The sequence below is a fragment of the Cotesia glomerata genome, linkage group LG10 (genome assembly GCF_020080835.1).
Source record: "Cotesia glomerata isolate CgM1 linkage group LG10, MPM_Cglom_v2.3, whole genome shotgun sequence".
Lineage (NCBI taxonomy): Eukaryota > Metazoa > Arthropoda > Insecta > Hymenoptera > Braconidae > Cotesia > Cotesia glomerata.
This window is the reverse complement of record NC_058167.1, coordinates 8,757,053-8,781,859: the sequence shown is the minus strand read 5'-3', so window position 1 is coordinate 8,781,859 and position 24,807 is coordinate 8,757,053. Positions and strand designations below refer to the sequence as shown.

General features: G+C 31.9%; 1 protein-coding gene across 4 annotated transcripts in view; it reads left to right on the top strand.

Annotated features, from left to right (window-relative positions):
• Positions 1 to 23,904, top strand: part of LOC123273475 (protein crumbs) — a 46,254-nt gene extending 22,350 nt beyond the window's left edge. For 2 of the 4 annotated variants that reach the window (XM_044740892.1, XM_044740891.1), the window contains 12 exons: positions 1,475 to 1,833; positions 1,954 to 2,134; positions 6,551 to 6,721; positions 7,105 to 7,432; positions 8,702 to 9,162; positions 9,341 to 9,525; positions 9,635 to 9,788; positions 13,652 to 14,692; positions 15,800 to 17,954; positions 18,787 to 20,215; positions 20,283 to 20,381; positions 21,774 to 23,904. In XM_044740892.1, the coding sequence (XP_044596827.1) occupies positions 1,475 to 1,833; positions 1,954 to 2,134; positions 6,551 to 6,721; positions 7,105 to 7,432; positions 8,702 to 9,162; positions 9,341 to 9,525; positions 9,635 to 9,788; positions 13,652 to 14,692; positions 15,800 to 17,954; positions 18,787 to 20,215; positions 20,283 to 20,381; positions 21,774 to 22,001 (6,791 nt within the window). In that variant the 3' untranslated portion in view covers positions 22,002 to 23,904. The remainder of the gene's footprint in view (positions 1 to 1,474; positions 1,834 to 1,953; positions 2,135 to 6,550; positions 6,722 to 7,104; positions 7,433 to 8,701; positions 9,163 to 9,340; positions 9,526 to 9,634; positions 9,789 to 13,651; positions 14,693 to 15,799; positions 17,955 to 18,786; positions 20,216 to 20,282; positions 20,382 to 21,773) is intronic. The other 2 variants (XM_044740893.1, XM_044740894.1) reach the window with 2 other exon arrangements.
• Positions 23,905 to 24,807: the final 903 nt, after the last annotated feature.

The window sequence follows — 24,807 nt, the reverse complement described above, 5'->3', positions numbered from 1 at the left end:
TAATTTTTTTGTCTTCATTATTTTTGTTAATAAAATTATTTTTAACTTCTATTGTACTATATTATAATCAATTAAAGCATAAAAACTATTTTTTTAGATCATAAATATTCCTAAAAAAATTGTATAAGTCAGTTCATTTCGTTAAGAAGTAGTTTTATACGTGTCCATCGATAATTGAAAACAAAAATTATCGAACAAATTTTAATTAAATTAGCTATTAAAAAGAAGCTGTTGATTCTTTAAATTCAACAAAAAATCATCTTTGTAGAGAATTTAATTTCCTACAAAACCATACCAAGGGTTTTTTCATATTTGGTATATTGAATTTTCTATAGTCAAAAAATAAGTGAAAAAAAACTTTTTTTGGCGAAAATTCTTCTTTTTGCGAGCGCTGATTGAAAAATGAAGATAAAGCGCTCAAATTTTGACACAATTTTTTTTTTTCTTAACTCTAAACGAAATTTCGATATGGGACCGAAAAAAAAAAAAAATCTTCGATTTATTTGGTACAGTCTAATATATATATTATTAATAGAATAAGAAAAATTTTGTTACCAAGATAGTCATATGATAAAATTAGTTTTTTTAATGAAATTAAGTGTCATTGCAAAGGTCTTCACTTGAATTTGTGCCTTTTTAAGATTTCATATCATTCCCACCGATAGTTAATTAATTATGATAAGTATTTAGGCTGCATTCGAAAATACTCTATCTCTAAACACATAATTAAGAAATGACCTTGTATCTTGTGAACTATTGACATTTTTAAAGATATAAGCTCATCCCGATGTTACACTCTTCAAGACCTTTCATTTGAGTACCTACATCAATTTTTCATATATTTATATAAATTATATATATATGTATAAATGAAAAATATATCAAAATGCATGTGGGTACTCAAATGAAAGCTCTTGATGAGTGTAACATCGGGATGAGCTTATATCTTTAAAAACGTCAATAGTTGAGAAAGTACAGTGCAATTTAACATAATTAAGAAACGACCTTGTATCTTGTGAACTATTAACATTTTTAAAGATATAAGCTCATCCCAATGTTACACTCATCGAGACCATTCATTTGAATACCCACATCAATTATTTATATATTTATATAAATTATATATATGTATACATGAAAAATATATCAAAATGCATGTGGGTACTCAAATGAAAGCTTTTGATGAGTGTAACATCGGGATGAGCTTATATCTTTAAAAATGTCAATAGTTAAGAAAATACAGTGCATTTTGACAAAAGTCATTATTTAATAAAGCAAAATTTTATTTATTTACAGTTCATAAGTCACGGTAGTCACATAGTGACTGCAAGGTTGCTAGTTAATTATTAATTTATTTTGTTTCAGTTTTAATATTAATTTTTTTTTCTATCATTAAAAATAATTAAACAAATTTTAAATATAAATTAATTACAAAACTTAGCAGTTCATTAATAATTAATCTATTTTGTTTCAGTTTTAACGAGCCTCGCTATCGGATCGCTGTCGCACTCGACGCTAGCGATAAATGAAGACTATCAGGAAGCGTATTTCAATGGTACGGGATTCCTCAAGCTCGGCTCGACGATTTCAGTTCATCAACACAGCGGATTAAGCTTCCGAACTTGCGAGGGCGGAAGATTGTTCCTCCAGACCTACAACGATGACATGATTAGTCTGGATGTCACCCCGGACGGGCTGATTTTCACCGCTATCATCGACAAGCAGCGATACGAGGCGAAACTTATCGCTAAGCTGCTTAATAACATGTGGTACAGCATTAGCCTGCTCTTCAAACTCGACAATCTAACTCTCACTGCCGCTGGACACAGTCAAGTAATTGCTTTTTAATAACTTATTATATTAATTATCACAATAATGAATTATAATTCATGCTATTATCTTCATTTTAATTAATTCCACGTGTTATTATTTTTTTATACTTTTACTTTTTAGATCATAGCCAACGCAACTTACAATTCAGCTATTCTCACGCTGCCTGATTATAATGTTAATAATACTCTAATTGTCGGTGAAGGCTTCAAAGGATGCATTCGTCAAGGACCCGGAATTCTTTTTAATAATACTTATAATTATGGAGCTATTTTGGGAAAATGTCCCACTGATTTACGTGGTTGTAAGTTTCTTTTTTTTTCTTTTGTTTTAATTGTTGTTAATAATTTACTACTAAAAAAAAAAAATTAGTTGATTTATGAGAATTGATTTTATTGATTAATTTTTTTTTTAGTTTCTTAAATTATTTAGAACTAGACATCTTAAATTTTAGAAATATTATTTTTTAAATCAATTAATTTTTTTTAAATTAGATAAGATGATATTAAAAAAAATTTAATGAAAATTTTATTTCATTAATTTTTTATTATTTAAATTAAAATTATTAATTTTTTATTGATATTTTCTAAACATTAAAAATATTATCAATAAAAATAAACTTTAGTTTAAAAAAAAAAAAAAATTAGTAGATTCAAGAGAATTAATTTTTCTTATTAATTTTTTTTTTAATTTTTTAAATTAATTAGAACTAAATATCTCAAATTTTAAAAATAACTTTTTTTTTAATCAACTACTTTTAAAATTAATAATTTTTTTTAAATCAATTAATTTTTTTTTAATCAGATAAGACAATTTTTAAAAGAAATTTAACTTAATTAATTTTTTATTATTTAAATTAAATTAATTAATTTTTTATTGATATTTTCTAAACGATAAAAATATCAATAAAAATCAATTTTAATTAAAAAATTTAATTTGAATTAATTGTGCGTAACTTTTCTAATAAAAAAAATTTTTAAATTACTAATCTTACAAAAAATAATTTAGAAATTTGAATAACTTTCTTTGAATATTAATTAAACTTTTCTTTTGACCAATAAAGACAAATTAATGTAAGTTAATTGGAGTAAGACGGCAATATAAAAATCCTTCAATGAACATTTAAAGTGTTCAATTTAATAGAACTAAATAATTGCACGCCTCATAGCGCGAAGCGCGTGAGGTTGTGCTTCATACTCGACTCGTCAAAATCAAGCAATTTTGTGATCTTTAAATGCCTCTATCACAATCATATTACACTTATTCAATAATATAAGTAGATGTACACCGAAAAACACTTAAATTAAACCATCTTTTACTTTCTAAAATCATTTCATGTTGCTATTTTGAAAAAAATTTTACGTGGACGTCCGGATGTCACCCCATTTTGGATGTACCAACGATTACTCCCGAACAAATTGATATTTCAAGACCGGACCTTTTTTATTAGTTTAAGAATTCGATGAACTGGGTCCGTATTTCATATCAGTGGCCTAGCTTATGTATTTTTTTTTTAAATTGAATTTTTATTAAAATTCACGGATACAACCGTACAAAGCCAAACGAACTTTTCTTATTTGTCACGTGAAAACTTTGGCGCCACTTGATCAAGCTAGATTTTTTTAGACTGCGTGCGCATATGACAAGAAAAAAGGACGCCGATATTTAAAAAAAAAATAAAAAATACTCTGTAAGAAATTATTTAATTATAATTTTTTTTTTTTTAATTAATTATACAATTAATTTTTTTCTTAAAAAATGATTGAGCGTTATGAGGCGTGCACTTTTGGATTTTACAAACTTTTTCTTCTTTCAGTCAATTGAATGAAGTAAAATAAAAAAATTAGAAAAACGGTAGACCCTGAAGGCCACACGGAAAAAAAAATTTCGTTCTGGTAACGTAACTGTAGAGTTACCACAACTATACACAGTTTACTGTTCTTTGTAGAGTTACAGTAACAAAATGTTATTTAGTTCTGATAACTCAATGTTGTTGAGCTCTCAGAGCTCTACGGGATTGTTCTCAGTTATTATATAAAATTTATTTTAATCAATAATTATTACATGAGATTTGTTAATTACTTATTATTTACATGAAATTTGTTATAATTAATCAATTTTGTATAATGTTGACTTAATTTTGGGACCATAAATTTTTTTTTTCATTTATTGTTTAATTATTATTATTATTATTATTGTTATCAAAATTATTATTATGACATATTCATCTTTAAAATTTACGGAAAATTACGTCATGAGGACAAATACAATAGTTAGATTTTTATGAAATCTACTAAAAATATATGAGAACAATTAAGTTTCCAGTGTATTTATTTATGGAAATAGGTTTTTTTTTTTTTGTCAAATTGAATTTCGTTAGAACAGTTTTGTATTTATGGTTTTTCAAGGTTCATTTGCAGCAACTGTTAATTTAATTTATTAGTTAAATATATTGTGATAAGTAATAAGTTATCGGAATACATTAAAAAGACCCCATTTAACACAAAATAAAATTTGTTTTCGGTTATTTATCTTTTCTTGTGCATATACGGTAGTGATTTTATGTCCAATATTTATTGATATAATTAAGAAAATAAGATAATTTTGTGACGACCATATTTTTATTTTACAAATAATTTTTATTTGTAATATAAATTCTATTATTATTATAATACTATTTTTATTTGTCATATACAATTATTGTTGGCAATATAAATTCGTTCTGCCGCATTTATTTATTAAATTATCAATGCTAAATCGTAAAAAAAAATTATTAAGCAGACTTCCAAAAATTTGTTATAGTCTCAGAACGATCTTGTAGAGTTGTGAGAGATAAATAACGTTTAGCTCTCAGAGCTCAACGATGTAGAGTTGCAGGAGCCAAATAAAACGGTATTGTTACTATAAGAATACGTTAACCTACTGGAACTTTTTACAACTAATTAACTACTATAGAATTCCTATAGCAAAATTTTTTTCTCCGTGCATCTGTACAACTTCCCGCTAATTCCATACCTAGGTGCATAAAACTGCACTAATGACGTTTTTGAGCTCTTCGAGTTCAAAAATACAATTTATGTGTTATTTTGAGCTCTTCGAGTTCAAAAGTCTGATAGAAGTATCATAGGACAATATTTTTTTAATTTTCAAACCGCACTAACTTTTAAATGAATCAACCGATTTTAACGCGGTTGACAGTATTTGACGCAATTTTTTTAGTTTCATCAAGAATCTTCAAGTTTGAATTGATAAAACTAGGAAATTTGAGTAATTCCAAAAAAACACTTTTTTTGGTTTTCTTTCGTTCATGATATTTCTTGAACAAATTGACCAATTTTGACGGGCTTGACGGCGATCGACGTAATTTTTTCATACTAATAGCTGATTAGTTTTTGAAATCGATCAGTGCAGCCGTTTAAAAGCTATTCCAAAAAATATCGGAGTTATGTTAAAAAAACACTTGTTTCCAAATATTTTATCGAGGATATCTCTCGAACGAATCAACCGATTTTGACCGGATTAGCGACGATCGGCGTGGTTTTTCAAGCTTAAGGGTGGATTAGTTTTTGAAGTTGATCGCTAGAGCCGTTTAAAAGATATTCCAAAAAAACCACTTTCAAAAATGATTTTTTTCTTATTTTTTTTGAGATTTTTCAAAATTTCTCAAAATCTATTGGTCCAAATCGGTTTAAATTCTCAGGAAATTTAAGTTTGAGGAAACTCTTTAGAACGCCGTTTGGTACGTTCCGATCGGTCCAGTCGTTCAAAAGTTATAAGCGAGTCACATATCACACACACACACACACACACACACACACACACACACACTCACATATATATATATATATATATATATATATAAACGAAAACTTCTGATAAAAATTTGTCCAAATCGAAAGAGATCGATTCCAACTATTTGTCGATCTAACATGGAATGACCCAATTGCCAACTATTTCTTTAAATTTCGAAATTTAGTCATTTTTAAATGGCTGTAACTAGTCTTTTTGTAGAGATAATCATACTTTGTCTTAGAGTTTTGTAAAGCTCAAAGACTCTACTTTAAGAATATCAAAATATTTTTTGTAAAAAATTGCGTAAATTATGTGTAAATTCAATTTAAAACAAAAAAGAATTTTTCCCATGTTAATTAAATGGGAAACTAAAATAATAAAAGCGACCCCTTAGAGTTGAGCTATAGGGCTCGTGTTTGGTGAGGATTTTTTTTATATCAAATAGAAACATTTGAGAGGGTAAGAGTTAAAAAAAAAATTAAAAAGTTTTTTTGAATCACCCTAATATATATATACAGACAGACATAGTGACAACCTCGCGGGGATAGTCAAGGAAGCTTCCTGTGACCTTCAAACGTCGAGATCTGATGAAAACTCGATTTTTGCAAAACGGGGTGAAAACAATAACTTCCCGATTTTTAAAAATCTTTGATTTTCTTAGCGGGAAGTTAAAAATTATATTATTTATAAAAACGAGATAATTATTTTTTTTATAAATCGTCTTATCGAATTTTTCAGTATAGTAAATGATAAAAAGCTAGATAATGAAATAAATGATATTAGCTCATGAAGAATATTTATATAAATATACAGAATAGTGTTTATTTAAGAGAGTGTAATCACGCAAATAATTAAAATAAGTAGACCAGCATTTAGCTAGTGTAATATAGAGTACAGTAGAGTGCATGCTTTTATCTTACCATTACAGGTGGACAGAGCAATGTCGGGAGTACAATGAGAGGGCTATCGAGTGATACATCCAAGAATTACTGTCACAATGAGCCGTGTATGATGCACGGAAAGTGTATCCCCCTGGTAGACGGATACGAGTGCCAGTGCTCAGCGAGATATTCCGGGAAAAACTGTCAGATTGACAATGGTAGAGATTTTTATTATAAATAATTAATAATAAGCAAACAAAAGCTAAATTACAAAGGGTGTAAGGTTACCTTCAACAGATTATCCGCTTATCCAGCATTTAAGTTTACTGAATCCTTCTCACACCTATTTTACTTATATTAGTAGTCCGCTATACTATAATAATAAATTAATAAAATTTACATAGTGAATGAAATTTAAATACGCTTCTCTAGATTTTATTCCCCGAGGTTTTTTTATTCCCAGCTCTTTTGTTATTAACGCTTCGCATGCAAATTTAAAAGCATCATCTATGCATGTAGCTTGAACACATATATTACTCATACATAAATTAAAATCAAAGTAAAACAATGGAAACTGTAAATAAATATTAACTGTTTTTAGGCTCGCCGTGTAATAGCAATCCGTGCAGAAATTTTGGAACTTGCAAGGAAGACGAGAAGGGAGACTACATTTGCATTTGTTCTCATCCGTACACGGGTTATCACTGCGAGTCCCAATTGAGCGGACGCTCGTGCAAAGATAATCCCTGCAGAAACAAGGGCATATGTTTGGCATTCGGTGAGACTGACTACAAATGCAAATGTGCTCCTGGATGGGCTGGAAGACACTGCGAAATAGATATTAACGAGTGTGACCCAAATCCCTGCAAAAACGGCGGTCGGTGTGTTGACGGAATCGATACTTACACGTGCAGGTGTGAAAGCACTGGGTAAGTTTCATAAGCATTAGTTTTATTTATTATCATATTTATTCTTAATGGTAATCCTCGTACTTGGGAATTAATTCCGGCTTTGTATCTAAGACTAATTTATTTATTTCATTTAAACAATTATTTTTTTTATTTTAATAAATATTGTTTAGGAAAAAAAATATTTATTAACTTTTCAATAAATTATTCATTAATTATTATTTGATATAATTTAATGATTATTATTATTTAATATATTATCTATATTATTAAGAGAATAAGAAAAATTTTTTGTTCAGTATAGTCATATGATAAAATCGGTTTTTTTAGTAAAATTTAGTGTCATTGCAAAGGTCTTGACTTGAATTTGTGCCTTTTCAATTTTCAAGGTTTCATATAATTCTCACCGATAGTTAATTTATTATGATAAGTATTTAGGCTGCATTCGAATATGCTCTATCTCTAGATACATAATTAATAAATGTTGTATCTTGTCGAATATTGACATTTTTAAAGATATAAGCTCGCCCCGACATTACACTCATCGAAAGCTTTCATTTGAGTACCCACATCAATTTTTCATATATTTATATATTTTACAAATACCGTATATATAAAGTATATAAAAAATGCCATGTGGGTACTTAAATGAAAGGTCTCGATAAGTGTAACATCGAAATGAGTTTAGATATTAAAAAATGTCAATAATTAAGAAATGACATTGTATTTTGTCAAATGATATAAGCTCATCCCAACATTACACTCATCGAGATCTTTCATTTGACTTCCCACATCAATTTTTCATATATTTTATTTATATTATATATATATATATATATATATATATATGTATATATGAAAAATATATCAAAATGCATGTGGGTACTCATATGAAAGCTCTTGATGAGTGTAACATCGGGATGAGCTTATATCTTTAAAAACGTCAATATTTAAGAAAGTTCAGTGCAGTTTAACAAAAGTCATTATTGAATAACGCAAAATTATATTTATTTATAGTTCACAAATTATGGCAGTCATATAGTGACTGCAAGGTTGCTAGTAATTATTTAATTTAATTTCATAATATATTTAATATAAAAAAATATTAATAAATATTATTTAATAAGAAAAATATTTATTAACTATTAATAAACATTTTTGAATAAATAATTAATTAATTATTATTCAATGTAAAAAAATATTAATAAATATTTATAAAATCATTTAACGTTAAAAAATTATTGATTGAAAATAAATAAAATTAAATTCACCAAAAATAACTATCCTTAGGTACGAAGGTAAAAACTGCGAAATAATCATCGACGAGTGCGTAAACAACCCCTGTTTGAACAAAGGCCACTGCTACGGCAATTACGGCAGCTATTTATGTCACTGTCCGCAAGGATTCAAGGGCCAGAATTGCGAGCTGAATCTCAACGAGTGTATTTCAAGCCCGTGCAAAAACGGAGGTACCTGCGTCGACGACGTCGGGTCTTATCACTGTAATTGCCTAGCGGGTTTTGCCGGAGAGCACTGCGAGAGACGGAATAACTGCGAAAACAGGGTCTGTCCTTCGAACAGCATTTGTCTGGACGTCAAGGGCGGTGCTCAGTGTGTTTGCAAGCCAGGGTACATGGGGAATCCTCCGAACTGCAGCATAAACTTGTGCGCTAGCAACCCCTGCGAAAACGGCGGTACCTGCAGCAGCAATAACGACGGCTACAATTGCACTTGCCCGCCCGAATGGAAAGGTAACTTTATTGTCAGTTTTTACTCTGCTAATAAATAAATAATTTAATTAATTAATTACTTATAATAATAATAATTATTATTATTGAGTTAATTGTGCATGGGACTTTACTGCATTGTGTTTAATCGGGATTTGTGTTGTTGTTTTAATTGTCTTGCTCACCTTCATCTCATAATTAGGATCGCATTGTCATATCCCGGTGTCTGATTGGTGTTCGGTGTGTTATAACGGTGGTACTTGCATTGAAACCATCTATGGTGTGATGTGCCAGTGCCCCAGATTTTGGACTGGATCCCAGTGCAAAGAGCCAGTCACCTGCCGAGATAACTTGCCTTGTAGACAAGCGACTTCTTGCCATGACTATGTGAGTTACCATTATTAACAATCGGCACTTCATCAAAATTCATTAAACCTCCATTTGTGTTAATAATCCATTTTTTACAAACTATTTTATTTAATCAACTCAAATGCAGCCTGGGGGTTATTACTGCAGCTGCGAGCCAGGTTGGACTGGACCGGATTGCTCGATCGACATTGACGAGTGCTCTAATGATCCTTGTCGGAACGGAGGAATTTGTATCGATCAAATAAATAATTATTTTTGTCAATGTTTGCCGGGTTTTACGGGTTTGTGTGTTTTTTTTTTTTGCTTCGCTTGCTTTACCATTATTTGCTTAACTGTTTGCCAATTAGATTTAAGCGCTAGTTTTTTATTAAGTAGGTCTGATTGCTGTCGGTTTTAAAAAGTGTTGAATTGCTAATTATTATTCTTTTTTATTCTGCTAGTTTTTTATTATTTCTGACAAGTTGATGTTTAAATATTTACCAATTAGATAAAGTGGAAAAAAAACTAAAAATATGTTAAGTACATTATAAAATAAATAACTTTATTTTTAGTATTGAGTATTTTATGCATTATTATCATTATTATCATGATTTTTATATATGAAAAATCTTATATTTTAATATTATTAATACTAATTAATCTATATTATTAAAAGAATAATTAAAATTTTGTATCCAGAATAGTCAAATGATAAAATCGGTTTTTTTAGTAAAATTTAGTCTCATTGGAAAATTCTTGACTTGAATTTGTGCCTTTTCAAAGTTTCATATCATTCTCACCGAAAGTCAATTTATTATGATAAGTATTTAGGCTGCATTCGAAAATACTTTATCTCTAGATATATAATTAGAAAATGACCTTGTATTTTGTGAATTATTAACATTTTTAAAGATATAAGCTCATCCTGATGTTACACTCATCAAGACCTTTCATTTAAGTACCCACATAAATTTTTTATATATTTCATATATTTATATATGGGTCATTCCACCAAATAAGAACATTTTTACGGGGCGACCCTCGCGGATTATGTTTAAAATTTATGGAGGTGTTCTCTATAATAAGAAATAAATTCCCTACAAGTTTCAACCCTTAATATTAAGACCCTGTTGGGTCTTAATATAAGAAATAAATAAATAAATAAATATGCCGCGGTTCTGGAGTTATGATTTTTTGAAATTTTGAAAAAAAATTTTTCTTAACTTTTTTATTAATTTTTCTGATGAGGAAAACTTTTTTATTAAAATCCGCTAAAAATCTTATCTTGTGGGAAAAATTCTCAGCTTTTGAATGAAAATATCCATTTTATCATAAACACATCAGAAGACCCTTTGAAATCCAATTAAAGTGGAAAAATTGATTTTTCTCGGTGTACGGTGCAAGGTACATCCAATTTGATTTTTTTTTCTGAAAGATCAGTTTTTTACACAAAATATATGGTTTTCACGATGTGCATATTTTTTGTTCAATCACAATTAAATTAAACGTTATATCCGCTAAGTGTTATACGATTATTCGGGATAGTAAAATAATTTTCTGTTAAATATTTAAAATTTCAAACTGCTCGTTAAAAAATTGAGTTTATACGATGCAGATGGCGCTCACAACTACGATTCCATTTTCTTATTTAGGATGTAATTTTCCAAAATTTGCAAGAAATGCTGATTGGATTATGGAAACTTAACCAATTTATAAAAATTTATTGAATAAATTGATTTGTAATAATCTAACGGAATCGTGCTTCTTCAGAAGTTGTAATAGATGTCCAAACAATGAAGAAATCATTAATTACTTTCATGCATCGTTTAAAGAATTTGATGTAAATGAAATCTAATTTAAAATGTGGACATCAACCGATCGATGTACCATTGTAAACGTTATTTCGGATTCCGATGACTTTATTGATACCTTAGCGACGCAACTTGAGAAACTTTTAAAACATGATTTTATAGTAAAAATGCGAAGTCGGTTTTTCCTTAATGCGAAATTAAATTTGAAGAGTGGTGAATTAGCGGTAGTTTTTAACTTGGTAGAAAATTGCGTTTGTTGTGCACCCTGTTTAAAATTTCCAATAGGATCCCATCAAAAGTGACAAAAGCCACTTAGAAACCCATAAACTTTATTGGTTTCTAAGTGGCTTTTGTCGCTTTTGATGGGATCTTATTGGAGCTTTTCAACAGGGCAGGAAGCTGCTCAAGGCTATCATTGGAATAATGACCAAGCTACTATATTTCAAATGGTGGTTTACTAAAACGAAAATGATACTATTAAGCATTTAGGCTTAGTTAGTATCTCAGATTGCCTTAAACATGACACAGTTTTGATTTATTTATTTCAAGAACAATTGATTTCTTTTTTAAGAGAAAAATTTGCTGTTATTGAAAGGATTTTTTACTTCTCAGATGGAGCACCTCAGCAATTTAGAAATAAAAAAACATTTACTAATTTATGTTATCATTATGCTGACTTTAGAATCATCGTTGACTGGTATTTTTTTGCGACTGCCCATGGAAAAAGACCATGCGATGGGCTTGCAGGTCCAGTAAAACGACATGCTGCTAGAGCTTCATTACAAATGGAAAATAAAAAACATATACTGGCACCACAAGATTTGCATTCCTGGGCAATCAAGAATTTTACAGGCGTTGATTTTACTTTCATAACGAATGATGATTATTTAGACAAAAAAAATGTGTTAGACATACGATATTCTTTATCAAAAACGGTAAAGGGTACACAGACATTGCACACTTTTACCGATAAATGATGAAATTGGATATGCTCTTATTAAAACTGTATCAACATCTGAAAAAAGTTCAAAAATAAAAGTATTTTAATTACAAAGATTTTACATTTAAATTAATTGTGATTGAACAAAAAATATGCACATCGTGAAAACCATATATTTTGTATAAAAAACTCTGATCTTTCAGAAAAAAAAATCAAATTGGATGTACCTTGCACCGTACACCGAGAAAAATCAATTTTTCCACTTTAATTGGATTTCAAAGGGTCTTCTGATGTGTTTATAATAAAATGGATATTTTCATTCAAAAGCTGAGCATTTTTCCCACAAGATAAGATTTTTAGTGGATTTTAATAAAAAAGTTTTCTTCATCAGAAAAATTAATAAAAAAGTTAAAAAAAATTTTTTTTCAAAATTTCAAAAAATCATAACTCCAGAACCGCTGCATATTAAGGGCTGAAACTTGTAGGGAATTTATTTCTTATTATAGAGAACACCTCCATAAATTTTAAACATTTTTAATCCGCGAGGGTCGCCCCGTAAAAATGCTCTTATTTAGTGGAATGACCCATATATTACATATATGTAAACATGAAAAATATATCAAAATGCATGTGGGTACTCAAATAAAAGGTTTCTATGAGTGTAATGTCGGGGTGACCTTATATCTTTAAAAATATCAATAATTAAGAAATGACCTTGTATCTCGTGAGCTATTGTCATTTTTAAAGATATAATCTCATCCCGATGTTACCCTCATCAAGACCTTTCATTTGAGTACCCACATCAATTTTTCATATATTTTATATATATTATATATATGAATTTATATAAAAATATATCAAAATGCATGTGGGTACTCAAATGAAAACTCTTGATGAGTGTAATGTCGGGGTGAGCTTATATCTTTAAAAATATCATTATTTGACAAGATACAATATCATTTCTTAATTATTGACATTTTTTAAAATATAAACTCATTTCGATGTAACACTCATCGAGACCTTTCATTTAAGTACCCACATGCATTTTAATATATTTTTCATATATACATATACATAATATATATAAATATATGAAAAAATGATGTGGGTACTCAAATGAAAGGTCTCGATGAGTGTAACATCGGGATGAGCTTATATCTTTAAAAACGTCAATAGTTAAGAAAGTACAGTGCAATTTAACAAAAGTCATTATTTAATAAAGCAAAATTTTATTTATTTATAGTACACAAATCACGGCAGTCACATAGTGACTGCAAGGTTGCTAGTATAATTTTATTAATAATAAAATAATAATAATAAAAATTCCAACAAAACTTTGAACAACCTCGACAGCAATCCGACCTCTTAAAAAACAAAAAAACTTAAAATCTAAACCAAAAAATTTCTATCCCAGGTAAGACATGTCAAATAAACGTGGACGAGTGTTCATCGCAGCCATGCATGAACGGCGGAACCTGCATCGACAGTACAAACGGCTACTTCTGTAACTGCACATCTGATTACATGGGGGAGCACTGCGAGCGCGAGTATGACGCCTGCGCAATAAACCCTTGCACGAACAACGGAACCTGCACCCTGAAACCGCGCTCCAAACTAGAGTACGCCTGTCACTGTCAACCGGGCTTCGAGGGCAAGAACTGCGAGAAAGACATCGACGACTGCATCTCTGTAGTCTGTCCAGGAGACCGAGTGTGCGTCGACGCGGTCGCAGGTTACGAGTGCAAGTGTCCAGAAGGCTACCGTGAGCCCAACTGCACCTTAATAGTGAACTACTGCTTGGAAAATCCCTGCAGCAACAATTCAACCTGTGTGGACCTAGGCGAGCTGGACAGCTTCCGTTGCGACTGCACTCCAGGGTACACTGGAACAATCTGCGACCTGGACATCAACGAGTGCGAGTTACTAGGTAACAAGTCCTGCAACAACGGGATCTGCATCAACACCGCCGGCAGCTACAACTGCTTCTGCCGTCCTGGACTTTCCGGGGACCACTGCGAAGTCGACGTGAACGAGTGTCTCGGCGGGCCCTGCCAGCACAACGGGACCTGCATCGACAAGATAAACTCATACGAGTGCAGGTGTACTCTCGGCTATGGTGGGAAAGACTGTGATATCAACATTGACGAGTGCGAGAGCAATCCTTGCAAGAACAACGCCGTCTGCATCGACCAAATCGCAGCTTACACCTGCGACTGCGTTCTAGGATTCACTGGGCACGACTGCGAGACCAACATCAACGACTGCGAGTCCCAGCCGTGTCTAAACTACGGCCGGTGCATCGACGGGATCAACAACTACACCTGCGACTGCAAGAACACCGGATTCGAAGGCGATCATTGCGAGACAAACATCGACGAGTGTCTCTCCAACCCTTGCGTGAACCAAGCCGTCTGCGTCGATGACATAAAAACCTACAAATGCCGCTGCTTCACAGGTTAGATACTTTAAATACAAATTATATCAATTTTAAATACAATTATATAAATTTTATTAACTGTAAGTAGGGGAGAGGTGCTGCAATTGTAACAAAAATTTTTATTTTTTTTATTCCATTTGTTTTTTTTTTAAGATAGTAAACTTAAGAACTGTCAGAAAGTTAGTTGATAGTATCTTTCATGTGACTGACTTAGTTAATTAGTAAAAAGTCAATGTTAACTTATTAAAAAATTAATTTATTTAACTAAAGTCAGGGACCAAGATAGCGGCGCGCATGGGTTGCAATTGTAATGAAATAGATATTTTTCATCAAATTGTTTTTATTATATAGTCTTAATACGTACTATTATACTTTATTAACTCTTAAAGTCAAGTATTTAAACTTATAATATATCATATATTTGGATCTTTAATATAAATTATTAAACATTTACAAAACTACACAAACTACACTATCCCAGAGTAGATTTGTGGCGCATCCAATTTGCGCAGATTCCATACACGACTTTGAGTGTTACAATTGCTAATACTCATTCAAGTGTTACAATTGACGCTCACGCTGATCTGTTAATAAAAATCTAATTACAATGACAAAAATCAGTAAATTGATATGAAATTCGATTTTACAATACTCTTGATATGTCTCTTAAAGTATTAATACAAGTCTCACATCATAACATTAGAAAACAAATTTGTTATTAAAAAAATTGTGAAGCTCAATATTTTGATATCGGAACAAGATTAATAACTGAAACTTTGATCTAATCAATAAATTACTATTTTAAAGAAGTTAAAAAAAGAATAATAATAATTTTTAGTTTTTTAAATATTTTTTTAATGAGTGTTACAATTGCCCCTTGTTACAATTGCAGCACCTCTCCCCTACATAATAAGTAACGATAAAATATAACAATAATATAAAAATTTTACATCAATTTAAACATTGATAAATATACATCTTGATTCAACCAATCTATTTTACTTTATTATAATTTGAACATTATTTTCAGAATTCTTTTTGCAGTGAATTATTTTATCAAAAAATATAACTCCAATTTTTAAGTAGGTTTATAAAAATATCTATAAAATATATAAATATTTACAGGTTACACCGGGCAGAACTGCGAGATCGACATCAACGAGTGCGAGAGCTCTCCCTGCCAGTACAACGGAACATGCTTGGAAAGATCCAACCAGGAGTTGTACAAGAGCAACGCCAGGAACTTACCTGCAATATTCACCCAAGAATTCAGCTACGCAAACGCCAGCGGGTATGAATGTCTCTGCGTCCAGGGACTGACTGGCCAGAACTGCGAGAAGAACATCAACGAGTGCGAAAGCAACCCTTGCATCTACGGAAAGTGCAAGGACAGAATCGGCGGGTACACTTGCGAGTGCGATGACGGATTCGAAGGCGACCACTGCGAGCATGACATTGATGAATGCATGCGCTACCAACCTTGCCAACGTGGAAACTGCTCCGATGCAGTCGCTGATTATTACTGCGCTTGCGAACCGGAGTACGGTGGGAAGAACTGCTCAGTGGCGCTGATCGGGTGTCAAGGTAAAGCTTGCCAAAACGGAGGAACTTGCTGGCCTTATTTGTTCAACGAAACCCAGCATCGGTTCAACTGCACGTGTCCTTACGGTTTTCACGGGGACATTTGCGACCATGTGACTACTATGTCGCTCAGCGGAAGTTCTTACGTGATGATTAACACGAGTCGTGACGAAGGGTATGATATCCAATTTAGATTCCGGACGACTCTTCCCAACGGACTGCTGGCTATGGGCAAAGGAACTACCTTCTACATCCTGGAGCTGGTTGACGGCAAGCTTAATTTGCACTCCAGTATTTTGAACCGCTGGGAGGGAGTCTTTATAGGAAGCGGGCTTAATAATTCCAAGTGGCAGAGAGTTTTTGTAGCTATCAACGCGACGCATTTGGTGCTGTCTGCTAATGATGAGCAGACTATCTATCCGATTAATTTGAACGAAGGGTCAACGACCTCTCCGACGACTTTCCCGACGACTTACATCGGAGGAACTATCAGCTATCTTCGGAAATTGACTCACGGCCCGCCGTTCTTTATAGGGTGCACTGAAGACGTGATTATTAACGGAGAGTGGATCTACCCGGATATGAATTCTGATAGTGTGCTGATGGAGTCCATTGAGCCTAGGTGTCCTCGCGAGGAGCAGTGTCTTCCGAACCCTTGTAAAGCTGGAGGACACTGTACTGATCGCTGGCAAGACTTTTCTTGTAAGTGCGAGCGACCTTACCTTGGACACACTTGCCAGTACAATATGACTGCTGCGACTTTCGGGTACGAGAATATCAAAGACGGATACGTGACGGTAAAAGTCGCTGACGCTGCAAGACGAGCTATGAGGTACATTGTTGACATTTCGATGTTCATCAGGACTCGCGAGCAGCGGGGTGATATTTTTTATCTAGGATCTGAGTTGAGTCCTTCTGATCCCAAGTACCTGGAGAACACCTACATCGCAGCGCAGCTGGAAGGAGGAGAACTACTGGTGCGCATGCAGTTCAACGGCACTGAGTCTTACACTGTTGATGGAGTCAAGCTCAATGACGGCAACAATCACTTGATCCAGGTGATCAGGAACCTGACTCTTGTCCAGGTTAAGATTAACGGAACCGAGTACTTCAGGAAGACTATTAGTGCTACAGGACAGCTCAATGTTACTGTTCTGTACCTGGGTGGGCTTCCCCAGGTCTCGAGGTATATTAGGCAGGTCGACAGGAGCCAGATGGAGCTCCAGGTCCCGCCGAACAACAAGGTGAATTTCAAGGGTATTATTCAGGACGTGAGAATATCAAACGGAGCCGAGACTATGGTTGTGGAGTTCTTCCCGCTTAAAGCTAAGGATATTCCTCCGCCGATTCAATTCGGAAATGTTACTCTGGATAAGGAAAAGGTGTTGCCTGGTGAAATATCTGATCCGGTTTGCAAGAGCAATCCTTGTTATCATAATGGAACTTGTCATGTGACTTGGAACGACTTCTGGTGCCAGTGTCCGAGAGGGTACACTGGAAAGACTTGTCAGGAAATGGAGTTTTGTCAGCTGCAAGATTGTCCTCAGGGATCCAAGTGCCAGAACCTTGATGGAGGGTACGAGTGCATCGCCAATGCTACTTTTGACGGGACAAGCACTTCTTTCACTTATGTTTACAACCAGTTGAAGAAGAAGAATATTATGGAGTTCGGAATTGACTCCATAGAAATCATGTACAGGTATGACATTGAAGTTACCAGTCACTTGACCATTTTTTAATTTTATTTAACAAACAAGTTTGTTACGAAAAAATATTTTTAAAAAATTGCATTTTTAATTTTTTAAAATTCTTACAATATCAATTTTTTTCTGACATACAGTGCTCCCTCCGTAATATATGACAGGTTATCTTTTTTTCTCTTGTTAGTAACTAATGAAAAAATTGCGACAGAGCTAAAATATCTTAGGAAGGGGGGAGAGAGGGGGGCACTGTAATTTATTTGTTACAAAAATTATTAAATATCTGCTAAATTAATTTTTATAAAGTTAGCAGTCACTTGACTATTTTTTAATTTTTTTTTTGACAAAAAATTATTTTGAAAAAATTGCATTTTTAATTTGTTAAAATTCCTACACATCAATTTTTTTTGACAATTAATTTTTTACAAAAATTATTAAATATCTGCTAAACTAATTTTCATTCAAGTTAGCAGTCAATTGACTATTTTTTTTAACAAAAAAATTTGTTCAAAAAATTATTTTTAAAAAATTGCATTTTTAATTTTTTAAAATTCTTACAAATCAATTTTTTTTTTAATAATTTTTTGAACAAATTTATTTGTTAAAAAAATTATTAAAATTATTAAATATCTGCTAAATTAAATTTTATTAAAGTTAGCAGTCACTTAACTATTTTTTAATTTTTTTTAACAAAAAAATTTGTTCAAAAAATTATTTAAAAAAAAATTGCATTTTTAATTTTTTTAAATTTTTACATATCAATTTTTTTAGCCATAATTTATTTGTTAAAAAAATTATTAAATATCTCCTAAATTAATTTTCGTTGTCCAGGTCCAACAGCGGAGGTACTTTGATGCACATGGCGCCTCACGGTTCAACCGACCAGCATTTCACCGTCTCTGTCTACAAAGACAACGTAACAGTCGCCTGGAAATTGGACGTTCTTAACCAAGACACTGTATCTTTCGGCAAAGACGTGGCCGACGGCAACTGGACCTCGATAATTCTCAAGTTGTCCACCAACCAGATAGTCTGCGGGTACAAGAACACTCTAGACGAAACAACAGTGCATTCCAGCACCAAGTTCAACCTGCTAGCGTGGTACGACCTGCTGAGCACCGGAGCGATAACCCTGGGCGGCCTAGCCAGTAGTTTATGGACCGCCAGTGGGTTCGACAAAGGAATCAACGGGAACAGCGTGGAGCTGCTGGAACACCAGCTAACCACTTCGACTCCTCCGCATGAAATGATGTCTGGAGAAGCTTTCAAAGGTTGTTTAGGCGAGGTCAGGATTGGAAGCATGCTCCTGCATTATTTTACATTCGAGCAAGTTTACGGAAACGCGAATTTCACTCCGAGTGAGTACTTGGCGCTGCAGTCAAACACCAGCCACAGCATCGGATGTCAGCTGTGCTTCGAGCACGAGTGCAAGAATAATGGTCACTGTCACGACGAGCTGAACAGCTACGTGTGCGACTGTCCGTCGGGGTACACTGAAGCGGACTGCTCGGTGGACATCGACGAGTGCGAGAACAATAATTGTCAGAACAACTCGACTTGCATTGACGGGATCGCCAATTACACCTGCGAGTGCACTAGAGGCTGGCAGAGCTGGCAGTGCGACAAGGATGTCAACGAGTGTGTGCCAACGAGTCCTTGTCAGCACGATGGAGTGTGCGTCAATCTCCCTGGATCTTTCAAGTGCGAGTGTCCAGACTCCTTCACTGGAGAACTCTGCGAACAATTCCGGCTGATTACTTGCAAGGATCATCCGTGTGAGAACGGGTCCACTTGCAGCGACGTCGTTAATCATGAGACTGGAGATAATTTCACTTGCAGTTGTCTTCCAGGGTTTGAGGGTGTCAGGTGCAACGTCGCTTACTGCAATGTCAAGAACCAGCGGTGCCAGAACGGCGGCCGGTGCGACTCCTTTTCTTATCAGTCGCCACAGTGTACTTGCTTGAGCGGATTTACGGGAAGATATTGCGAGATTAATATTGATGACTGCGCCAAGGATGAGCAAGGCAATGTTCCTTGTAAAAATGACGGAGCTTGTGAGGATGGTATTGATAATTATACTTGCAATTGCACGGAGACAGGGTACACTGGGCCCAATTGCAGTGAAGATATTGATGAGTGCGCGCTTGAGGATTATGACTGCGGAAACGGAAAATGTATCAACTTGCCTGGGTCGTTTCATTGTGAATGCGAGCCTGGGTACTGTGGGTACAATTGCGGGATGGAAAATCCTTGTCATGATGTATGTAATTTATTTTTATTTATTAGTGATGGGTTATTTTATTTATGTTTTATGTTTTTTTTTATAGGACATTTGCTTGAACGGAGGAACTTGCGAGTGCAATGTTGAAACCAATGGGTATGTTTGTGTTTGTCCTTCTGGATTCACGGGGCAAAATTGCTCGGAGGTAATTGATATTTTATGATACTTAAGTTTACTGACAAATTTTTTTTATTTTTTTAGTAAGTTTAAGTTTATATCTTAAAAAATGTCAATAATTAAGAAATGACATTGTATCTTGTCAAATAATGATATTTTTAAAGATATAAGCCGGCCTCGACATTACACTTATCGAGACTTTTCATTTGAATACCCCCATTAACTTTTCATATATTTTATATATTTATATTTTTCACAAATATCATAAATATAAAATATATAAAAAATGCCATGTGGGTACTTAGATGAAAGGTCTCAATGAGTGTAACATCGAAATGAGTTTATATATAAAAAAATGTCAATAATTAAGAAATGAGATTTTATCTTGTCAAATAATGACATTTTTAAAGATATAAGCTCACCCTGATATTGCACTCATCAAGACCTTTCATTTGAGTACCCACATCATTTTTTCATATATTTATGTATATTACATATATGTATATATGAAAAATATATCAAAATGCATGTGGGTACTCAAATGAAAGCTCTTGATGAGTGTAACATCGAGATGAGCTTATATCTTTAAAAAAGTCAATATTTAAGAAAGTATAGGGCATTTTAACAAATATCTTGTGAACTGTTGACATTTTTAAAGATATAAGCTCACCCCGACATTACACTCATCGAGAGCTTTCATTTGAATACCTACATAAATTTTTCATATATTTATATATATTATATATATATGCATATATGAAAAATATATCAAAATGCATGTGGGTACTCAAATGAGAGCTCTTGATGAGTGTAACATCAGAATAAGCTTATATCTTTAAAAACGTTAATAATGAAAAAAGTACAGTGCAATTTAACAAAAAGCATTATTTAATAAAGCAAAATTTCATTTATTTATACTTCACAAATCACGGCAGTCACATAGTGACTGCAAGGTTGCTAGTAATAATGAAAATGCTTTTGAATATTAGTTTCACTAAAAAATTTTTTTTATTTTTACACATAGAATTTTTTTTAAATCTTATTAAAAATTAAAATTACAATAATGAAAATTCTTTTAAAAATTTCCATTAATAATTTTTTTTTTAATTTTTACATGTGAAATTTTTTTCATAATAATTTTATTAATATAAATTCATTAAAAAATTTTATGTCTATGAACTTCAGTGTAATTTTTTATGATACTGAATTAAAAAGATATTAAATAATTCAATAAAAAAAAAAATTTATAAAATAATTCTATATGTAAAAATTAAAAAAAAAAATTATAATTGCAAATTTTTTTTAATATTTTTTTAAAAATAATTTATTGTTTAAAAAAAATATAATTTTTTTTTAATAGAAATTGAAAGGTAATAACCTATTAGAAGAAAAATAAAATAAAATAATAAAAATTTTTCAGTCGGAACATCTGCTGGGAAGTCAAGTAAAGGACATAGCTTTAATCGTCGGACCCATTGTGGCAGTAATTCTCGCGGCGATAACAGTATCTGCAACGCTATTTATAATAGCAGCGCGTAAAAAACGTGCCACCCGCGGGACATACAGCCCCAGTGCGCAAGAATTCAGCAACCCGAGGGTGGAAATGGACAACGTAATGAAACCACCTCCTGAAGAGCGACTGATTTAAAGAACAAGAAGACGTTTTAATCAAAACCAATAACAGAAAATCTCTCAGAATTAATCGACCATTACGGTAAAAATAATAATTATTATTTACTATTTCTAGTCCTCGCCGCATTATTCTCGGACCTTAAACCAGAAGATTAAGTAAATCGCTGAGCTGTGCAATTACGCCCGCTACAATGAGGTAATTACGTTCGAACATAATTGCCTGCGGTTAAATCAATATAACGATTTTAAAATTTATTTTTTTTTTTTTCTCTAAATAAGCAAACCGCTCGGGGTATTTAATATCCAGGGCTTTTAAAGCAATTTATTAAGTGTACTTAACAGTAAACGTAAAACTAAAAAATTTACTATTACTATTACTATATTACTCATATTTTACAAAAATAAAATCAATGTTATTAAGGCATCGAAAAAAGACCCGTCCATATAGTGCCTAATGAATTTTTAAATATCCGAGTTATCATATTTTATAAATATTATTATTATTATTATTAATTATTAATTATTAATTAAATGACAATTATCATTAAGCGTAACGAGACATGACTTGTGTGGTAGTAAATATTTTTTTTTTATTACTCATTCGAAATATTTAAAATGTATTTTATTTTAAATTTATTTAATTAATTGCACGGATTTTAGTATGTGTTATTTTTGTAAATACTTAACTAGGTAATTGTTCATTTATACCAGTAATTAACCTTTTATATTATATTTAATTTAATTAACTAATTATTACTATCAATATTTAATTAAATTGTTAATAATTATGTAATACCATCGCGACCAAAGTAATTAAGCGATTAAAATAAAAATTTATATTAAAAAAGAGGGTGGGGAGAATCTCTATAAAGAATTTCTCTATATTTTATAATCCTTCAGGAGAAATTTTTATTTTAAAAAACTCTCAGTATAAAACTCTACAATGAAAACAAATCAATTTAAAAAATCCTTCTTTTGAAAATCTCTCAAGAAACAATCTCTCAGAAACAAAAGCTCGATATTTTGCTAAATTCATGTATATTCTTTTTTTATTAAAACGGGAAAATCGAACGCATTATGCGCGCTTCCGTCGACAATTTCATTAAGGAGATATTGCCCAAAATCACTTTTCTTACAATATTCTTCAATTTTTGAATACGCGTACTTTTAAGTGTCCTCTATACGAATAAATTTTTTTTAATAGTCCTTGCTGGCTTAATTTTCAAAATATTAGCAATTAAAAATCGTACATTTAACATGTATTCCCTGTCCTGACCGTAGTTAGAGTGAACATTTTATTGAATAACAACCATACTTTTCTTAGGATTTTTTTTTTAAAACTAAGAATATTTAATTGAAGTTATAACAAGTATTTTTTATCAAAAATAACACAAACGAGCGGTATTCATTTTTTTATAAAGAATGTTTGAAGTTAGTGACTTTCGATATTTTACTTGAGTGGAAGTAAGTGAGCGATAGTCTGTAAAGAGAGGCAGCACTAGTACGTGAGAAAGAAACCAATAGTCCTAACCTATTGGTGTCTTTTTCTTGGGGCAATACCTCCTTAATCAACATTTTTACAAATTTAACTCATTAATATTTAACCGTTGCCATGGTAACCGTTGCCATAGTAACCGTTGCTATGGTAAATGTTATCATAGTAACCGTTGCTATGGTAAATGTTATCATAGTAACCGTTGCTATGGTAAATGTTATCATAGTAACCGTTGCTATGGTTACAGTTGCTATGGTAATCGTTACCGTAGCAACGGTTACTATGATAACTGTGGTCATAGTAACGGTTACTATGATAACTGTCGTAATAGTAACCGTTGCTATGATAACCATTGTCATAGTAACCGCTGCTATAGTAACCATTACCAAAGTGGTCACCATAGCAACGAAAAGCGACAATAATGAAAACGTCAGATCAACTTTTTAATAAAGACTAGAAAATCAAGCGCGCTTTGCACGTTTCTGTCAAAATTTTTATAATCGACAATTTAATTAATCAATATTTTTACTATTTTTATTCAGTACTCTCTTAAAAGAAATCAGTGGAATAATGATAACTATTAAAATCCAACATAAACATAAGATGTAAAGATTTCAGAGGGAATATGGATCAATGAACGGAATGCTGCTGCATCTTAGGTCGCAAAGTTTCGCTGTATTTTCTCAGCTTCTTCAGGCTCTGTACAAGATATAAATATACACAATTATACAATCTTGTAAAGTTACTATGTATAATTCTTGAATTATTAAGTTAGCAACGAAAAGCGACAACAATGAAAACGTCACATCAACTTTTTAATAAAGATAATCATAAATATAAAGTTTTTTAGGACCTCAAAATGTGATCGTCCGATGAAAACTAGATTTAAAAAAATATTTTATAGATGTTATAACTATTAATAACTAGCTATTACTCGCCCGCTCCGCTGGGCGCTTTATAGAATTTCATTTTTAAATTTAGACTTGAAATTTAATTAGTGTATTGTTTTGACTTGCACAGATTCCCAATTCCATCGAATTGGCATGCACTTTTTATCTATGCAATTATTCTAGCTAATATTCATTGTAACTTTCAATGTGTATAACCGGACAAAAAAATCGGCTCTCCATTTATTAGTATAGATATAGATTACACCTTTATATTTTTTATTATTTTAATAAAAAAAGAATAAACATGAATTTAGCAAAATATCGAGCTTTTGTTTCTAAGAGATGTATCGCCTGAAAGTTTTACGATATAAAGAAGTTCCACAGTAATCGATTGTTTCCTGAGAGATTTTCAAAAAAAGGATTTTTTAAATTGATTT